Raw genomic sequence first — 20131 nt, 5'->3', positions numbered from 1 at the left:
CTCAACAGGTAATCAATAGATATATATAGTAATATATAACTACCAGCAATAACCTATAGTACCGTCTCCTAAAGAATATAGCAAGTATGCATAACTGAATAAACTGCAGTAACCAACAATAGGCATGTAATACAGTCTACTACAAGAATAATAAGAAAATGCATAAGTAAAATAAACTATACTCACCTGCAAGTCCTCTGAGCAGTAACTGTGAACATATACAGGTAAAGATAGTCAGAGTAAAAGAATGTATCATGTATGCATGTCAATCATATGCAGTCACCAAAATGCATCATCCAATATGCAACAATCACAATAAATGTAATTTGTGCATATGATGCAATATGACATGGTCACCCCTGACGCCAGTCAACCATCTCACACGCAATAGTGAGACCGAGTGGGTAGGGCTATGACAACCATGCACTCTGTCATCACTGCTCCTGATGAGTGATCGAGTTGATGGAATATTGTCAGAGTACACCTATACTCCTACCTCAAACATCAATGCTCTCATCTCCCAGTACGCGATGATAGGCAGGGATCCCCGCCGGCTACCACGCTGCAGTCACACTACCTATGAGTGGACCAACGGAGCCTAACAAAGCAACTGTCATACACACCCTGGGTGTTGTGCCACTACCCATGTAGTGATCACATTGTGTGTAGGCCCATGTAGCTGGCCGATGAGCTCAACAATAATGGGCGCTCAGCATGCAATCATGCGGGATGGTGCATGATGCTATAATATGTCATGCCTGAACCTATCCTCATCCATATATATGTGCCAGAAAGATAAACGCATATATAACAATGATATAAGCAACATGAATCCAAGATCACATATCTAATATATCTAGCAATTAATCCAGTATACAGAAGCACTAAATAAATCTATCTCTATGAACATAGATACACATGATAGAAGATAAGAGCATACAAGTCTAATGTATAACAGCTAACAATAGAAGCATGTAACAGGTATCGAATAAACTATAACCAGGGAAGTGATAAATCTACCAATCACCACTAGTTATATATATACTACACATATCATAAGACAATATCAAAAAGATAAGTCAAAGGGTACCCGCCTCAAGTAGAAGGTGGTATCAAGCCAAATTCGACGTCGAGACGCTCATCTCAAATCAGAATCCTGCGTCAAACATTATATATATATTATCTAGCTAAATTCATATGAATAGCAAAATAAATTCCCTAAAACTAAATTAAGGTAAAACCCTGATCAATCTAACCATAAGTCCTACCTAAATTAAATCCAACGGTTAACTAGGGTCAATTGCGTTAACCCTAAATATCCATTAGATTAGAAATCCAAACCTAAATTAATCTAATCATTAATCCTAAATCAGTACCCTAGCCACTTAGATCATATTCTAAATATGTGAACAAAATAATAACATGAAATGGGCGTCCTTGTTACCTCACAACTCCTTATAGTGAATGCTCACTGTTCTAGCAACAACACACAACAACCGGTGGCCACCAATGATGCTGCCAGCACAAACAGAGGAGACAAGAAGGGTTAGCATTTCGTCAAACATCTGTCATGCATCCTCAACATGAATAACCAGAAACAAGAAACGCCACCGCCTATAATCTTGCGACGAAGCAACAGAATACCCTCGTCACTGCCCAAAGTAAAGATCGGCTGGAGGAAGAAAGGGAAAACAAGAATCAACGACACAACAAACCTTCCTGTGGCTGGAAGCACGACGACTAACCAGGTGCGCTGGTACGGTGAGGTAGACTCGAACTAGGGCTCGGATTCTCCAAATGACGTCTCACAACCCGATCCGATTGGAGAAGACACGGATCGCTCTGTGAGCAACTCAGCAAGGAGGAACGAAGGGTCGATAGGCTGGGGACGACACAGATCAAGCTCCTGTCGTGCCCTAACCACTACGTCGTCGATGATTGGCCGTAGAAATCACCGAATGATACCCCTCGACCGAAGACAGCCCGGACTCTGCCGGTTCTGTCGAGCTCCGACGACATGCTCCTCTGGCGGCACCGACGATCGCAGAAGGTAGAAGCTTCGCTGCCCGTCACCTTTGAGTTGTCTGCGAGAGAGAACAGTGAGGGGAAGAGGGGAAGGAGGTCGGGTCGGGTGGAGAGGATCGACGTTTGGGTAAAGAAAAGAAAAGGAAAACAATATATAAATAAAATATTTCCTCACTTAAATGGGGTAGCCTAAACAGGTTTTCTCCGAACCCCCGATTTATCCCCTCTAACCCGTCGGTCGGCAGCTGGTCATCGCTGTGGTCTAGGACGACCATGGAAACAACCTATCGAGGTTAGGGAGCTAGAACCAGTGACTCAGGAGGCGAATTCTTCTAAGGATCCAACTGATGTTAAGACGATTAGTCGGGGACAAACCCATCCGACCCCTAATATAGATTAGGGACGTCAACCTCAGGAGATTCCTTCGATTGTACCACCTGTGGAAGATCAAGGATTCCAGCCTCAGGGAATTCCCTCCGTGATACCATCAGCAGTTCCTACACCCGTTGCTACTAGTTGGGTGATGGACAGAGCTCGTATACCATTATTGGTGAGGTTTGTCAAGGATAGATTTACTCTATACTAGGGCGGAACGGATCCTTGGGTTGCACATAGTTGGTTGAAGAATTTGGAGGACACATTCAGATACATGAATTGTACGGATGAGGAGAAAGTGGAACCGGCGACATATCACCTTCGGGATCAGGCTATCACTTGGTAGGACATGCAGAAGATGATCTTCGGGGAGCAGCACATCACATGGTTGATGTTTCGTGATGCTTTCGAGAGACAGTATTTCCCTGCTACCTTTTGTCTTGCTCACTGCCAGGAGTTTCTGAATCTCAAGCAGGGCGATCATTCAGTAATGGAGTACAATGCAGAGTTCAGTAGACTGGCTGAATTTTGTCCTCATCTAGTGGCACAGGACTATGATCGGATGCATCAGTTTACTCAAGGCCTTGCTGCATACATTCGGATCCGGATGTCAGGATTTCCAGGTAGTTCCTATCGGGAGGTGTTGGATCGATCATTGTTCATTGAGATGACTCAGCAGCAGGTAACTCAGGAGAAAGGTCATGATAAGCAAGCATCACAAAAGAGAGGGAATAAGGGTCAAAGCTCACAGACTACCACTGGAGGATCCTCTCGGCCACAGAAGGTAGGGTGGACATCAGATGGAACATCTCATCCTTCTCCGCGTGACTGGAAGAAAGATAAAACTGGATTCAGATGTTACCAGTGTGGCTCCAAAAGTCATACCAAACTCCAGTGCCCTTTGGATTACCCCATTTGCTACTATTGCAAACTACCAGGGCATGAGAGTCGGGATTGTACTTTGAAGGCACAATTGGAGGCTACTAAGGTTACATCTCAGGGGGGGGCAACCCTCACAGACATGACTAAAGAGAGGATCATAAAAGACTCAGAGTGCTCCACATCAGCAATGACCGTCGCTTTCTCAGGGGCAGATATATCATATCTAGGGTCAGGAACCAGCAACTACGTAGTATTCTGCTATGGCATCGTCTCATCAAGCATATCCGGTACAACATGATTTTCATCCACCTTAGCCTTATTCAGCATATCAGCAGCAACCACAGTCTCAGTACCAGTAGTCGGCTCCCGCACCTCTGATTCCAGCGCAGACCAACCCAGCCATGCCACAGCCGAGCTTAGAGGTGGGTTGCATTTATGCTGTCACACGAGAGGAGGCACAACGAGCTGAAGGATCAGTTTTCCGAGGTACTATTTCAGTTTATACATTTACTACAGATCTATTTATAGATACTGGTAGTTCTCATTCATTCATATCTCAGGTGTTTCTAGGTAAAATCGATAGACTACCTACTCAACAGACCCATGGGTTGACAGTATCTCTACCATTTGGCAAGGTACTAAGTATTAATATGGAAGTCAAAGAATGTCCTTTAGACTTCAATGGTCAGACTCTTATGGTGGATATGCAGGTATTAGAAATGGTGGAATTTGACATTATATTGGGCATGGATTGGCTGGCCATGAACCATGTTACAGTCGACTGCGGAGCGAGAGTAGTCACATTCTGACCTCCTGGTCAACCATCATGGGTTTTCATTAAGACTGGGGGTGATGGGATATCGGTTATTTCAGCACTGCAAGCGAGGAGATTATTGTCTCAGGGTTGTCAGGGATATTTGCTATACATGATTAAAGCTGGTTCAGATGGGTTACCTCAGCTCTCGGACGTTCTTATTGTTCGAGAATTTCCAGATGTATTCCGACAAACTCCCTGGCTTGCCTCCTAAAAGGCAAGTCGAGTTTACGATCGAGATGGGATCGGGAACCGCACCGATATCCAAGACCTCCTATCTCATGGCACCAAAAGAATTAGAGGAGCTGAAGATTCAGTTGCAGGAGCTGTTGAACAGAGGATTTATTCGACCCAGTGTCTCTCCATGGGGAGCTCCAGTACTTTTTGTCAAGAAGAAGGATGGATCACTGAGATTATGTATTGATTACTGACAGCTGAATGCGATGACAATTAAGAACAAATATCCATTACCATGTATAGAGGATTTATTTGATCAGCTGAAGGATACCTGTGTATATTTTAAGATTGATTTATGCTCAGGCTATCACCAACTCAGGATTAGAGATACAGATATTCCGAAGACAGTGTTTCACACTCATTATGGTCACTATGAGTTCTTGGTAATGCCATTTGGGCTTACCAATGCTCCGGAAGTGTTTATGGATCTTATGAACAGAGTGTTCCTTGAGTATCTGGATTAGTTTGTCATTGTGTTCATTGACGATATTATGATATATTCCCAATCAGAGGAGGAACACAAGCAACACCTTCGCATAGTTTTGGAGATGCTACGGTGAAAACATCTCTATGTGAAGTTTAGTAAATGCGCATTCTGGCTATCGTCGATGGGATTTCTTGGACACATTGTTTCCAGCAGAGGTATATCGGCCGATCCGCAGAAGATAGAGGTCATCACTAGCTGGGAGCAGCCAAAGTCAATACAGGAGATACGTAATTTCTTGGGATTAGCTGGCTACTACAGGAGGTTCGTCGAAGGTTTCTCCAGCATAGCCCTACCGTTAACACGATTGACCCAAAAGGGAGAGAAATTTAGCTGGACAGAATCTTGTGAGCAGAGCTTCCAGGAGCTTAAGCGGAGGCTCATTACTGCACCGGTATTAGTACTTCCCTCTGGTGTGGATGGATTTATACTTTTCACAGATGCTTCATATCAGGGATTAGGTGTCGTACTTATGCAGCATGACCGAGTGATATCATATGCTTCTTGTCAATTGAAAGATCATGAGAGTAATTACCCAACCCATGATTTGGAATTGGCAACAATCATTTTTGCACTGAAAATTTAGCGACAACATTTATATGGGATCACCTTCGAGATTTACACAGATCATAAGAGCCTCAAGTATTTGTTTACCCAAAAGGAATTGAACCTGTGACAGAGAAGATGGATGGAATTCTTGAAGGATTATGACTGCACAATTAACTATCACCTGGAAAAAGCTAACGTAGTGGTCGATGCCTTGAGTAGGAAATCCCAAGGAGTTTTCGCTTGCCATCGAGTGATGGTTGCATAATTGATACAGAGCTTCTCTGAGTTGGGTTTGGTGGAGCAAGGTCAGACAGAGCGCGACATTCTAGTCTCCATGGTTGCCCAGTCACCTATTGTTGAGCGTGTTAAAGAGTTTCAGGCTACAGATCAGCATGCAGTTCTTACGTAGCAGAATTATCTCAGGACAACAGACAGAGTTTACTTGTGATGATAGAGGAATTCTATATTTTCGTGGAAGATTATGTGTTCCCAAGTCGCACCCCCTATTCTGGAGGATTTGTTATAGGAAGTTCATCGATCTAGATTTACAATTCATCTAGGAGGCACTCGCATATATAGGGATTTGAAATGATCATACTGATGGAATGGCATGAAGAAGGACATTGCGACATTTGTGGCATAATGTTTGGTCTGTCAGTAGATAAAGGCGGAGCATAAGAGACCAACTGGTTTACTGTAGAAGATAGAAATACCGGAATAAAAATGGGAGCATATCACAATGGACTTTGTGGTAGGGCTATCCCGGACCTGGAAGGAACATGATGCGATTTGGGTAATCCTTGATCAGTTAACCAAATTCGCACACTTTTTATCGATTCGTAGGACGGATTCATTGGATCGATTGGCAGAGTTATACTGCAGAGAGGTCATCAGATTGCATGGTATACCTCTGAGTATTATATCAAATAGAAATCCATGATTTACTTCTCGATTTTGGCGGAGTCTCCAGCAGGCCATGGGTATGGAACTACGTTTTAGTACAACATTTCACCCTCAGACCGATGGGCAGTCGGAGTGTACTATCCAGACATTGGAGGATCTACTAAGATCTTGTGTTATGGACTTTGGCGGTAGCTGGGAGGATCATTTGCACTTGGTGGAGTTTGTATATAACAACAGTTACACTCAGCGATTCAGATGACACCGTTTGAAGCATTGTATGGCAGAGCATGTAGATCACCTACTTTATGGGAAGAGGTTGGAGAATCATCAGTCTTGGGCTCACAACGTATTCAGCGAGATACAGAGTTGGTTGGCATTATTAGACGCAGAATGTCAAAAGCCCAGGACCGACAGAAGAGCTATGCAGATCGGAGACGGAGACTTTTAGAGTTTTCTGTGGGCGATCATGTGTTCCTGCAAGTGTCTCCCACCAAAGGGTTAAGAGATTTGGATTGAAAGGAAAGCTAGCTCCCCGTTACATCGGACCTTTTTAGATACTTGAGAGGATAGGTGAGGTGGCCTATCGGCTGGCGCTTCCACCGTCTCTTGTCGGGATGCATGACGTATTCCATGTGTCTATGTTGAGGAAGTACATGTCACACCCTATGCATATTTTGACAGATGTATCGATCACACTTCAGTCGGATGTAACATATGAGGAGATTCCAGTACGGATATTGGATCGCAAGGAACGTCAGCTGTGAAACAAAGCAATCCGACTCGTCAAGGTTGGATGGGAGCATCATTCAGATGACAAAGCAACTTGGGAGCTTGATGAGGATAAGATCCGATCATAGTACCCACATTTGTTTAACGAAGGTATGTAAAGTTATTTCATTAGTGGTGTTGATTACACCTACCATTTGTTGTTTAACGCAATTATGTCATAAATTTAGGGACCAAATTTTTGTTAGAGGGGGAGAATGTGAGATACAGGAATAAGTAATAAAAGGGTTATAGGAGAATAACCTTATCGTAATTTATGGGAAATTTTAGATATTTTTCTGGATTTATATGGAGATCGTATGGCAGAGTTTAAGGGGATACATGTGGAACCGCCACATCAGCGGCCCCCCTAGAGCCGCTCCCACGGATATGGAGGGAGGTAAATGCAGGTACACAGGTGGAAAGTGCATAGCGGAGACGTTAACCCCAGGCAGTGACACCCCGGGGATCGACCCCTGGACCTTTCAGCCACAGAACCATGCACTCCCCATCTGTGCTACGCCCTGGGGACAGAGTTTAAGGGGATACATTGTTAAGCATAAGGTGGTAATGGAAATTACCATTTGAGGAGGGTTAATTAAGGAGTAATGATAACACCACTTAACCAAACCCTACCTCTATAAGAAGTTACAGTACTGATGCCCTAAAACATCGATTTTTTTCCCCTTCTTCATGCCACTTCCTCCCGAACTCGCCGACTCCCAGCTGAGAGCTCGACCACGCCTCAGCATCCGATCACTGGCGCCAAGTCGCAAGACAAGTCTTCGATCACCTCTACTCTGTAACGGAGGTCGCAACGGTGGAGTCTTCTCCGGAGAGCAGCCTTGCACAAGGAAGCTTCGGCCGGGTGAGGGGATCTGAGCTCCGGAGTTGCTGTGGTTGAATCGCCGGTCCCAAGGGTCCGATCTTGGTGGAGAGGGTGTGCATCAAGCGGCGACCTCAGTTTCCTGAGTCCTGGAGTCGAGCTGATTCCATCGGGCTCCTCTGTCGCTGTTGCTGGTGGTTCTTGGTAGTAAGGTAAGTTGAGGTATGGTGGTTCATGGTTGGGATTCTTTAGCTATAGAGATTTAGGATTTGATGTCGGTATGGGAGGTTATGATAACTGAGGGTTTGCTTCTTGGCAGTGACTTACTGTGAGGGACTCCACCAATACCTTGAGCAGCAAACCTCGCTGATGGGGTTCTCCGTAGCTGTTTTCGGTTGGGAATTATTAAGTAAGATCCCTGTAGCTTCAGAAGTTAGGTTTGTAGATCTAGGTACGAGATTCATCTTGAATTGGGTATTGATCCGTGTGATTGCTTCTACTTGTAGCCTTGTAGAGGCTCCGATTGTGAATCCGTTGGCGGCGGAGAGCACCACTGCGATTGTGCCGGAAATAGCAGCTCCGAGCAGGGGGTCAATCCGAGGTGAGGTTATCATAGAGTAAGTGTTGAGTTAGGAACAGTTAGTGTTGATCGAATCAGTATGAATGTTATGTTGTATTTAGGGAATAAAACTCATGATTTAGTAACCCTAATTGTGTGGTGTAAATTAAGCATTTGGATTCGTGTTTAAGGAGATCAGTAATGGGGATTAGTAGAGGATAAGGAGTGAACTCGAATTTATTATGTGCCTCGTATATTGATATGGTTATGTACATACATACAAATTTGGTTTAAATTGATACGTTGACGTAGGACTATGATCGAGGCGGGTGACGTGACGAAGTTGACGTCAGTTGTAGACTACATTTAGAGGCGGGTACTTCTTGACTTGCTTCTTTGGATATTTTTCTTAGTGCATGAGTTAGTTTCGGATAAATATAGAATTTACCTTGACTCCACTCGTATTATTATCTTGTGCTTGATACTTTATCCACCCAACCTTCGAGATGTTCAAAGTTGTATCTATACAGTCTCACGTTGTTGTTTCTGATAATTAGCAGATACTAGACACCATGGATACCTGTTTGATTACTGTTTATTTATGTTTCGTATTGAGCATGCGACTTCATGTAGCATACCTGATTTTCTATTATAGATATATATGATGACTGTTGCATTTGTACGCATCATGTCATTGCATGCATGCCGACGACCATATCTCCCTTGTGGTTGAAAGGGTCGTTGGCCATAGCCGTACACAATGACCACTCATGGGTAGTGGTAGCTGAAGTGTGCCGCTTGTCCTGTCATGCACTTACTCAGTCACTCATGGATAGTGGTGGCTAGAGTTGTGAGCAGCAGGGGCCCTATTGCGACGTAGCTAGATAGCTACTATGCAAACTGCCCACTTGGTCACTCGAGAATAGTGACGACTGGAGTATTGTACAATAGTCATCGATCCGACCTCTTGACCATACAGGGGTCATGGTGCAGAGAGGTGGGCGGGGTGGTCATTCGTGCATACGTTATTGTTGTTCTACATGTTTATATCATTATTGTTTGCTTATGCTATTGGTTGTTTACTTATGCAGTTCTTTATCATATACTTGTTATATATACTTGGACACTGTTTTCTTGGACAGTATACCTTACTTGAGATCCTAGTAGTTATGAATAGTACTATAGTAGTTTTGTGATGCTTCTGACCTTATACTACTATCCTAGGATATGGAATCAAGTATGGACATATACTATGTTTACACAGTAGTATCTGCTATTTATCTTTCCGAGACTGTATACTATTGTATTCTTGGTTCATTATATTACCCATGCACTATCTATCTATTACCCGCTGAGTCTTAATACTCACCACCTCGTAAACTGGTTATTTCGCCAGGTAGTTGGTAGATGATGCCAGTACACTTGGAGGAGGATCCTGACTATCGGTCCCATGTTGCTTCCGAGGACGAATTTCTGATTTTGGTTTATCATTTTGGTTATGATTCGAACTTGTGAACTTGGTATTGTAATATCCTATTGTGGGCTTTGTGTTAACTTGTACTTGGTGTTGTTTTGTCGAAGAGTCAAGACGGGTCGACCCGCAGTGAGTAGTTTTGCTATTTTATACTTGTTATTTGTTTTTCCGCTATTTTTTATTTACCATCCGAGTGAGCTACGTATTATCTGCGTGGATGTGTTTAGATCCAGCCAAGTTGGTTGTGTTTTGCGTATGTATATCTGTCGGCTATGCATACTAGTTTCATATGTCATCGCTACAGGGGAGGTGTTGTTCGATTTTCGTCGGACAACCTTACTCTCGGGGCGTGACATTTGACACTAAGTGTCCGATCAACATTGACCTACTTGTTTTTTCTTCTTCCGCCAACCATCCCGTTGGTCTTCTCCTTGCCTAACCTCCAGTTACGACTCTCCCAGTTAAATATCCGGTTAACCTTGACTTACTTGACTACTCTCTCATTTCAAATTGGCCAACCTTTGAACGAGGAGATTTGCACCAACATTCTCCCTGAAAGATAATTGCACCTATAATCTTCATATATGATCAAATATCAAAACTTAAATTTGAGTCAAACTGATCAATTTTGACCTAGTGCAATTGCACTGATACTCTTAACATTAGATTAATATAATTCAAAAAAAGGATATGTGAATAAATAATAATTAATTATTAAATAACTTAATTAATTAGGTGCAATAATTAATAAATAATTTAATTATAAAAAATAGATTTAATTTCTTCAATTAAATTAGAGAAACTAATTCTAAAATTAAGATGTAATTTGCATAAACTGTAAAGGCACTTTGAAAAGTTAATTAAATTTCATTTTTTTTAAAAAAAATGTCTAAATTAGTTTTACATGACTTATAAAAATTAATTTGTTAAAAAATAAAAATTATTTCACTAGAGTTGTAAAATTTAAAAAACTTTGAAATCTTTTAAAACAGTTTTATTTTCTTATTTCTTCAAATGAATTAGAATGTTATTCTTAATTTATCTAAATCTTTTAATTAGTTAGTTCTATACCAACAAATAGTTTTAAAAGATTATTAGGAACTATCAATATAAATAAAAAGAAGATACAATGTTTAAATTCTGATTATGATTTTAGAGACAAACCACCCTCTCACTGCCACCTTCCTATGCCACTGTTGTCGCCAATACTCCTCCTTCCCCTCATCAAGATCTCTATGTTCCATGAGCTATTAAAGTAGTGTCGACAAGTAACTATGCAACTTCGGTAAAGGGATTAAATAAAATTTTACATTTATTGTATTATTTTAATTTGTTCTAACAATGTAGAAAACTCTGCCCATGATCAATCAATCATTATCGATTCTAAATCTGTATAAAAGAGGAGGATTACATTAGGTTATTAGTGTTGGTGTAATTTTTTCTAGATCAAGGTTGACTAGATTAACTAAGTTTGAGTTGGCTTAAACTTGAGTTTTGATATTTGACAATATAAGGATATTGTAGGTGCAATTATCCATATGAGAGACTGACAGTCAAAGGTTGACTAAAAGAGTCAAGTAGGTCAAGGTTGACTGGCAAGTCCTAACTGGAGGTTAAGCAATGTCAAATCCAACGGGAAGGTTGGCAAAAGAAGAAAATCTAGGTGGGTCAGCGTTGATCGGACACTTGGTGTGAAAGTCCTGGTGAGTGAAGCTAGGCAGTTGGGAAGTCATAGTAAGTGAAGGTAAATAGATAGAAATCCTGGTAAGTGAAGCCAGGTAGGAAAGTTCTAGTGAATGAAACTAGGTAGATGGGAAAAGTCCTAGTGAGTGAAATCAGGTGAAAAGTCCTAGTGAATGAAGCTAGGCAAATGAAAGCCCTAATGAATTAAACCAGGCAGTTGGGTGATGTGCGTAAATTATATACACTTTTATACATGTTTTGACGCACATCTACTTGTATTTCATGAGTATAATCTATGTTTATTGCACTCTATTTTATTATAATATCATATTTCCACTTCTTTATCGGAGATCTCTTTATGTGTTTTCTTATTGATAGAATGCTATTTGGAGTGAAAACAACGTTGATAGACAATTTGGAGAACAAATAAAGACAAAGGGGCTTGGCCGTGTGGAATCCACACGGTCGTGTCACTTACTAGAGGAGGAGATGACCCCAGTCGTGTGGATTCCATACAGTGGTACAATGAAGTAGAGAAGAAGATAACCTTGACAGTGTGGATTCACACGGTCGTGTGGGTTTCCAGAGGCAAAGCAAACTCTAGTTGTGTAGATCAACATGACCGTGTGGATTTTCTAGAGCCGGAGCTGACCTTGGCTATGTGAATCCACACGGTCATGCTACCAGACCAGATTGTGGTCGTGTGGTTTCACATGGTCGTGTCACCGGATCAGACTGTGGCCGTGTGATTTCACACAGCCGTGGCACGGGCTGTGCCCAGCACTATACAAAGGGTTCCCCCCCCCCCCCTTTTCACTTATTATTGCCTTGGGGCTCACCCCCATTCTTTGGAGAAGGGTTCTCCCCCTTGGGGGAACCCAAGATCGTCCATCCTTGCCGATCCATCCACCTCCGGAGCAAGGAAACACCTCTAAGGATGCCACACTTCAAGGATAAACATTCTCTTCTCTCTCAATCCATGTTTTGAGTTGTAGATGATATATTTATCGTCTCTTGATTGTATCTCTCTTGTAATGGAGTAGATTATCTAGATCTAGAATGTAAGAAGTAGTTATGATGTGATGTGATGTATGAACTTGTACTTGGATATTTTCCTATGCAATGATGTGTTTACTTCTTGATCTATGTGTTATACCTTTTATGTGTTTGACAAAATATGTGAATAGTATAAACATGTAGACATGAGAGGTTTATCTCTATGTTAATGTTACTACTAGACATAATCGGGGATCATTAGTGACAGAGGATACTCATTCAACTAGACATATTATGTCCTTAGTGATAGAGGGCATCAATACTTACCCATTTTCTAGAGTCAAAAGATCTTAACATATAGACTAATTCTTGTTAGGGCATTCTAATTGAAGTGGATACTCCAGTGCTACCATTAGGAAATGACTGTGTAATCTAGGAACATATGATCGGGGGTTCTAGTGACAAAGATTCCCTCTTAACCGGACTTCCTAGGTTACCTCTCTATTTAATGACATTAGAACTTGGGTAGACTTTTTAGGGCAACCAGGGGTTGTGCTAGGTTTTACTTAGAATCTCTACACGAATGTAAGCATGAAGCTAGGTAGATGAATAATGCATAGGGAGATTAACTAGTATCGTAACGAAATCGACTTCCTAGCATCTATCATCCACCCCCTTCCAAGATCACTTCTTACTCCTCTCTCTCCTTCTCCTTAATCTTTCTCTTACTCTCTCTTTTCCAATCGACCTTATGTTTGTCTAGGGAATTCACTGTGCAAAATCAATAGTACTTAATCAACAGTTACCGTGGGATCAATATTTTTATTACTTGACGACACCCGAAAGTGCTAGTGAGTGAAACTAGGCAAATGGGAAAAGTCTTGGTGAGTGAAGCCGGGTGAAAAACCCTAGTGAGTGAAGCTAGACAAATGAAAGTCTTGGTGAGTGAAACTAGGTAGTTGGGAAGTCCTAGTGAGTTAAACTAGGCAAATAAAAGTCCTGATGAATGAAGCCAGGTGGGAAAGTCCTAGTGAGTGAAGTTAGGCAGTGAGAAAGTCCTGGTGAGTGAAGCCAGACAGTAGAAATCTAGGTGGGTCAAACTTAACCGGATATCTAGTGAGTGGAAGTCCAAGTGGGTCATGGATGACCGGACACTTAGCACGAAATAGTAAATCCAAGTGGGTCAAGGTTGACTAGACACTTGGCACGAGGAGAAAAGTTCAAGTGGGTCAAAGGGTTGACCGGACACTTGGTGACGAAGTATCTACATGTCAAGGTTGACCAGATGCTAGGCATGACAAAGTTCCAATAGGTCACGATTGACCGAATGTTGGGCAAATGAACCCTAGACTTGAGTTGAGCAAGTTATGGTTGGTCAATCGATCAGTTGATCGATTGAACCAGGTCTCAATTGATCAGTTGATCGATTGGGAGAGTGCTACGAGCAAAGGTAGCTCTATCAATCAGTTGTTCAGTGGGAGAAATCGCGAGAGCACAGTGTGCTCCCCAATCGATCAGTCGATCAATTGGGCTACTCCAATTAATTAGCTGATTGATTGGAGCTGGTTTTCTCACAAAGAAGTGAGGGATCCGAAACTTATTGACCAATCGATTCCGAGGACTTCTATGATAGTGCAGAAGGATTCTGAATAGGATTCTGAATCGATTAGTCGATCGATCCATCTGCTCCCAATCGATCAGTCGATCAATTGGGAGATGATTGTTGTGTAGGATGAGAGGTTTGGACGGCTGGGATCACTTGAATCTAACGTGGCAATCAATTGAAAGAAGGACCAATCGATTGAGAGACCTAAAAATGTAGATATAAAAACGACGACGAGTTCAAATATAACAACTCTCACACACTTCTTTCCAGCCAATTCTTGGAAGTTTTGGGAGACAAAGTGTTGTTGTATTTCTCATCTTCAAGAGGCATTTAAAGCAAGAAAGACTCAAAGGATTCAAGGTTCAAAGTGTCGAGTCATTTTCAATTTGTATTTATGTGTTGTTTCCTTGATTTGAGTTATATTTTTTTATTCTTGAGTTGTAGAGGTTTCTCCACCTCCGAATTATTTTGATGAGTGTATTTCATAGTGGAGAGTTTGTTTTGTGTGGATCCTTGGATTAGCCACCTCATCTTAAGGTGGATACCAAGTAAATCCTATTTGTTAACATTGGGGTGCTTGCTTTGAGTTTATCCACTGGAAAATCAACATCGACGAAGAAAGAGAACAAACAAGATGAGATATTCACCCCCCCCTAGCTCCTGAGTGTCCCAATAGTCAGTCAGCGTTAAATTATGATAAATATTCAATGAATAGATCCATTAAGCTATTGTGTTAATGCTAGGTTATTCCCCAGAAGGAACGCGTTGCAGGTTTGACTATAATGTCTTGGCAAGGATTGCTATATCTCTAAAATTCGGGTGTAGTGCTAAATATGTAAGAGTTTACATTGCAGAGTCCAATTGTAACATATCGACAAGAACTGTTACATCTCTATGAGAACTTAGATGTAGTGTTAAATATGCAAGAGTTCTCACACCATAGTTTAGATAAGAATAAATATTATAGGAAAACTAATAGTCTAAGATTTGAAACATAAAACATAGGAACCCTCACTAATAAACCAATGGAGAGAATAGATACGATGATTAGGAGAAGAATTAATATTTTATGTGTACAAGAGACAAAAATGAATAGGCGAGAACGCAAAGATGATAGAGAACTCGAGTTTTAAGTTATGGTACATAGAAAAAAGTAAACAAAAAATAGAGTGAGTATTATTATAAATAGCTCGCTAAAAGATAATGTTGTAGGAGTAGTTAGAAAGGGGATAGAATTATAGCCCTTAAGATAATAGTAAGGAAAGAAACTATGAACGTAATTAGTATAAATGCACCGTAAGTAAGATTAGATAAAGCTTCCAAATCAAGATTTTAGGCCAACTTAGATTAAGTATTACAAAATATTCTGTCAAATGAAATGATTTTAATATAAAGTGATCTAAATGGGCATGTCGAAGTGAAAAATGAGGAATATAAGAGGGTACATGGAGGCTCTAGGTTTGGAACAAAAAATCAAGAAGAGAAAACTATGTTAGATTTCACGATAGAATATAACCTTATATTAGCTAATATATTTTTTAAAAAATAGAAGAATACTGGGTTACATTTAAAAGTGAAAATAATAAATCACAAAAGAAAGATAGAAAGAATTATAAAAATTGCAAAGTTATTTTTAGAGAAAGCTTAACAATCGAACATAAGTTAGTAATGTTGGATATACGCCTTAAGTATAGTATCAATAGAAAGAAAATATATATAACTCCTAAAATTAAGTGGTGAAAGTTAAATGTTGAGAAGCAAAATATATTTAAGAAAAAGGTAGGAGCATAAGTATTAGGTGAAATATATGGTGACTCTAATATGACATGAGATAAGATAATATCAAAGTTGAATATAGTAGCTAAGAGAGTACTCGGTGAGTCAAAGAGATATACACCACCAAGTAAGGAATTTTGGTGATGGAATGAGAAGTACAAGAGAAGGTGAAAGAAAAATAAATAGCTTATAAGGAATTATATATTTTTAAGAACGAGAAAATTTTAAAAAATATATAATAGCTAAGAAAGAAGCTAAGAGAGTATTAAATGAAATAAAGAATGAAACTTTTAAATGATTATATCAAAAATTGGATACCAAAGAAGTGGAAAGAAACATTTATAGAATGGTTAAATGAAAGAAAGAATGACAAGATATATTATCCAATTAAAATATATTAAAGATAAATGCAATAGGGTACTAGTAAACAATAGAGAAATAAAAGAGCGGTGAAAGAGGTATTTTCATCAACTTTTAAATGAAGGTTTAGATGACCAACTTAGGTACTTTAAGTAGGTCAAATGAGTATAAACATTTAAATTTTTATCATAAAAGTCAAACTTTAAAAGTAGAATAAGTTTTAAATAGGATGCATAATGAAAAAGTCATTGGACCAGAGGATATCCCAATAGTGTTATGAAAGTGCCTAGGGAAACAAGGTATTGAGCGACTTACAAAATTATTTAACTTCATATTGAAAATAAAAAAATTTGATCAATGGAGGGTAAGTACTCTAATTCCCTTATATAAGAACAAGGAAGACTTATAAAATTATACAAACTATAGGAGTATTAAACTAATGAGTCATACTATAAAACTTTAGAAAAGAATAATAGAAAAAAAATTAAGGAATAAGACCATTGTGATCAAAAATCAATTTGGGTTCATGCCTGGAAGGTTGACAATAGAAGTTATACATTTTCTTAGACAACTAATTAAAAAATATTAAGGACAAAAACAAGATCTACACATAATATTCATTGACTTAGAAAAAGCTTATGATAGAGTCTCAAGAGAAATTATATGGAGAATTCTAGAAAAGAGAAGTGTTAACATAATATATATTGAACTAATTAAGGATATATATAAATATGTACATAACTACCAGAGTGAAGACTTCAAATGGAGTAACTAAAACATTTCCAATACTAATTATAGATCAACTCTAAGTTCTTATCTTTTTACACAAATTATGGACGAACTCACTACACACATTTAGGACACAGTACCATGGTACATGTTGTTTGTAAATGATATTATTTTGGTAGATGAAACAAATGAAGGAGTAAATGCTAAACTAGAATCTTGATGGAAAATACTAGAAGAGAAAGGTTTAAGACTTAGTAGAATAAAGATAGAATATATGAAATTTAAGTTTAGCGATATTAGACATACTGAGATAATTGTTAACATATGAGATGACGAGTTGAATATAACTGAGAGTTTTAAATAATTATGATCATTTTTACAAAATGATGGAGAGATTGAGAGAGATGTTTTACATAGAATTTAAGTAGAAAGGTTGATGAGAGTGTCAAGTGTTTTATGTGATTATAAAGTATTTTTAAAACTTAAAAGAAAGTTCTACAAAAGCATAGTTAGACCTGCTATGCTATATGAAGTTGAATGTTAGGCTATGACTCGAGCACATGAGCAGAAGATGAGAGTTGCAAAGATGAAGATGTTAAGGTGGATGTGTAAACATATGAGGATGGACAGAATAAAAAATGAGAGCATTAAAGAGAAAGTTAGAGTTGTATTTATCGAGGAAAAACTCTAAGAGACACGTTTAAGATGATATAGGCATATACTTAAATAACCAATAAATGTTCAAGTTAGGCGATGTGAAACTATTACAAACATGCACATCAAATGAGTAAGAGAAAGATAAAAAAAGACTTAGTTACCAACAATAAAATAAGATAAAATTTATCTAAGTATAGATGATGATATAGTAGGGGATAGAGTCAATGATGTAAAATGATCAATATAGTCGATCCCACCTAGTAGGTTAAGACTTGGTTGTTATGTTCTAACATTTTAGAAAAAAAACATATAAAAAAAATTAAAATAAACTATTCCCACTACAATAGTAAGCTTCTAAGATGTAATGAACTCAGCCTCAGGATATGTTACAGCGATAGGTATATCTTGAGGTTCCCCATGCATCTAGGGTTCAAAGCCACGGAGCGCAAGAAATTTGTCTTCTGCATTTGAACCATTAGGACTATTGGGCTATTGTATGGATTGTCACATGTACTTCCGGATTTATCCTAATGACCGATAGAAAATTGTTATAGGGCCAGGCAGGTAAGGATTAGTCGAATCGTAAGACCTGAATATCTAGATTACCAAAATAAAATATAATGATCCAATAATAGTATTTGAATGTGAGGTTTAATTTTATCAAATAAATGATGACTTTGTGTGGGAAAAATGATATTGAAAAGAGTATTACCCTAAACATTTTCTTCCAAAATGGACATATTTGACCATATTGAGCACAATTTTGATTGTCCATGTTGGTGATAGCGGCTAAGTTTATCATCCACAACATATGGAATAGACAAAAATCCTCATCATTTAGTGTTCTAGAGATTCTTAGTTGCCTATAGTTGTCGATTTCAATAAAGTTTGATGGTGTCATTTTCATCTGTTCGACCTCGATCCTCCTCTCCTTCTATCCTCTAAAGTGACAGTGTTATGTGTAAGTACTGTTGGTGCAATTTCCAGTAGGTCAAGGTTGACCTAGTTGACCAAGCGTAAACCTTGGTCATGGTTTCGATGTTTGACAATACAGAAAGACATGTAGACATGGATAATGCAGGTGTAGTTGTCCATGCGGAGAGATACTGATCAGGGTCTGATCAGGTTGAATGAAGAAGAGTCAAGTAGGTCAAGGTTGACCGGATACTTGACTGGGAAGTCCTAACTGGGATGTTAGGCAGTTCGGAAAGTCCTGGTGAGTAAAGTCAGGCAGTCAGGAAGTCCTGGTGAGTGAAGCCAGGCAGTCAGGAAATCCTGGTGAGTGAAGCCAGGTGAAAATCCTAGTGAGTGAAGCTAGGTGAAAGTGAAAGTCCTGGTGAGTGAAGCCAGGCAGTTGGAGAAAGTCCTGGTGAGTGAAGCCAGACAGTGGGAAAGTCCTGGTGAGTGAACCCAGGTAGTTGGAAAAGTCCTGGTAAGTGAAGCCAGGCAGTTCGGAAAGTCCTGGTGAGTGAAGTCAGGCAGTTGGAAAAGTCCTGGTGAGTGAAGCCAGGCAGTTGGGAAGTCCTGGTGAGTGAAGTCGGGCAAGGAAAAATCCAGATGGAGCAAGGGTGATCGGACATCTGGTGTTGAGAAGGTCAAGTAGGTCAAGGGAGTGACCGGATACTTGACACGAAGAGAAAAGTCCAAGTGGGTCAAAGGGATTGACCAGACACTTGGTGGGGAGTCTTAGCAGGTCAAGGGAGTGACCGGATGCTAAGCATGATGTACCAATAGGTCAAGGTTGACCGGATATTGATTTGGACTTGGTTTGGGCAAAAACCAAGACCTGGATCGGTCTGGTGACCGATCCAGTGATACTGTGGTTTCTTGATCGGTCTGGAGACCGATCAGAAAGCGATCAGTGCCTCTGTGAGCTTACTGATCGGTCTGGGGACCGATCATCATGAAGCCTGATCGGTCCCCGGGACCGATCAGGGCACGCACAGAGAGTTGCGCAAACTCTCTGTGAAGTGTGCTGATCGGTCTGGGGACCGATCAGCATAGGTCCTGATCGGTCCCCAAGACCGATCAGAGAAGGTCTGGACCGATCAGGAGTGTGCCTGATCGGTCCAGGTCCTAGCCGTTGTGACACAACGGCTAGTCTTCTGTCTTCTGTTCTTCGCAGGTGCAGTGCAGGTTGAGTGCAGGATATAAAAGGAGTTCAAGGGCTTCTACAGTGGATACTCTCTTCTTCCTTCTTGCTTCTGCAAGTTCTTCCTGGTTCCTTCTGCGAGCTTTGCTTAGCTCTCATTGCCGAAGCTTCGGGTGAGCTTCCTGCTGGTTTTCTAGCTGAGCTTGGATCCGAGAAGTTGCTGCTTCATCAGGATTCCAGTCGACAACGAGAAGGCAAGCAAAGGGTTTTACATTTCGATTGTTCTTGTTTGCTTTCTCTACTGTTGTACTCCTTATTGCTGTTGCAAAGTTATTGTGG

At 40.1% G+C, this 20131-nt stretch overlaps 1 protein-coding gene across 1 annotated transcript; it reads left to right on the top strand.

Moving 5' to 3' along the window:
• The first annotated feature begins 2749 nt into the window (after nt 1-2749).
• Nucleotides 2750-4797, top strand: LOC122007284. Its single transcript, XM_042563127.1, has 6 exons — nt 2750-3569; nt 3667-3768; nt 3853-3917; nt 3993-4076; nt 4228-4473; nt 4531-4797. Exons 1-6 carry the CDS (start codon nt 2750-2752, stop codon nt 4795-4797), a joined length of 1584 nt encoding a protein of 527 aa, XP_042419061.1.
• Nucleotides 4798-20131: the final 15334 nt, after the last annotated feature.

Source organism: Zingiber officinale, chromosome 1A, assembly GCF_018446385.1.
Source record: "Zingiber officinale cultivar Zhangliang chromosome 1A, Zo_v1.1, whole genome shotgun sequence".
Lineage (NCBI taxonomy): Eukaryota > Viridiplantae > Streptophyta > Magnoliopsida > Zingiberales > Zingiberaceae > Zingiber > Zingiber officinale.
The sequence above is the reverse complement of the archived record's forward strand: the minus strand, read 5'-3'. Positions and strand labels throughout refer to the sequence as shown.

Bases quoted from the DNA above. Each gene is read 5' to 3' on its own strand.
- LOC122007284 (XM_042563127.1), top strand. From the start codon at position 2,750: ATGCAGAAGATGATCTTCGGGGAGCAGCACATCACATGGTTGATGTTT. The intron at 3,570-3,666 runs GTACAACATGAT...CTCTGATTCCAG, and splicing joins CGTCTCATCAAGCATATCCG to CGCAGACCAACCCAGCCATG. The intron at 4,474-4,530 runs GTACTTTTTGTC...GATTACTGACAG, and splicing joins TCTCTCCATGGGGAGCTCCA to CTGAATGCGATGACAATTAA.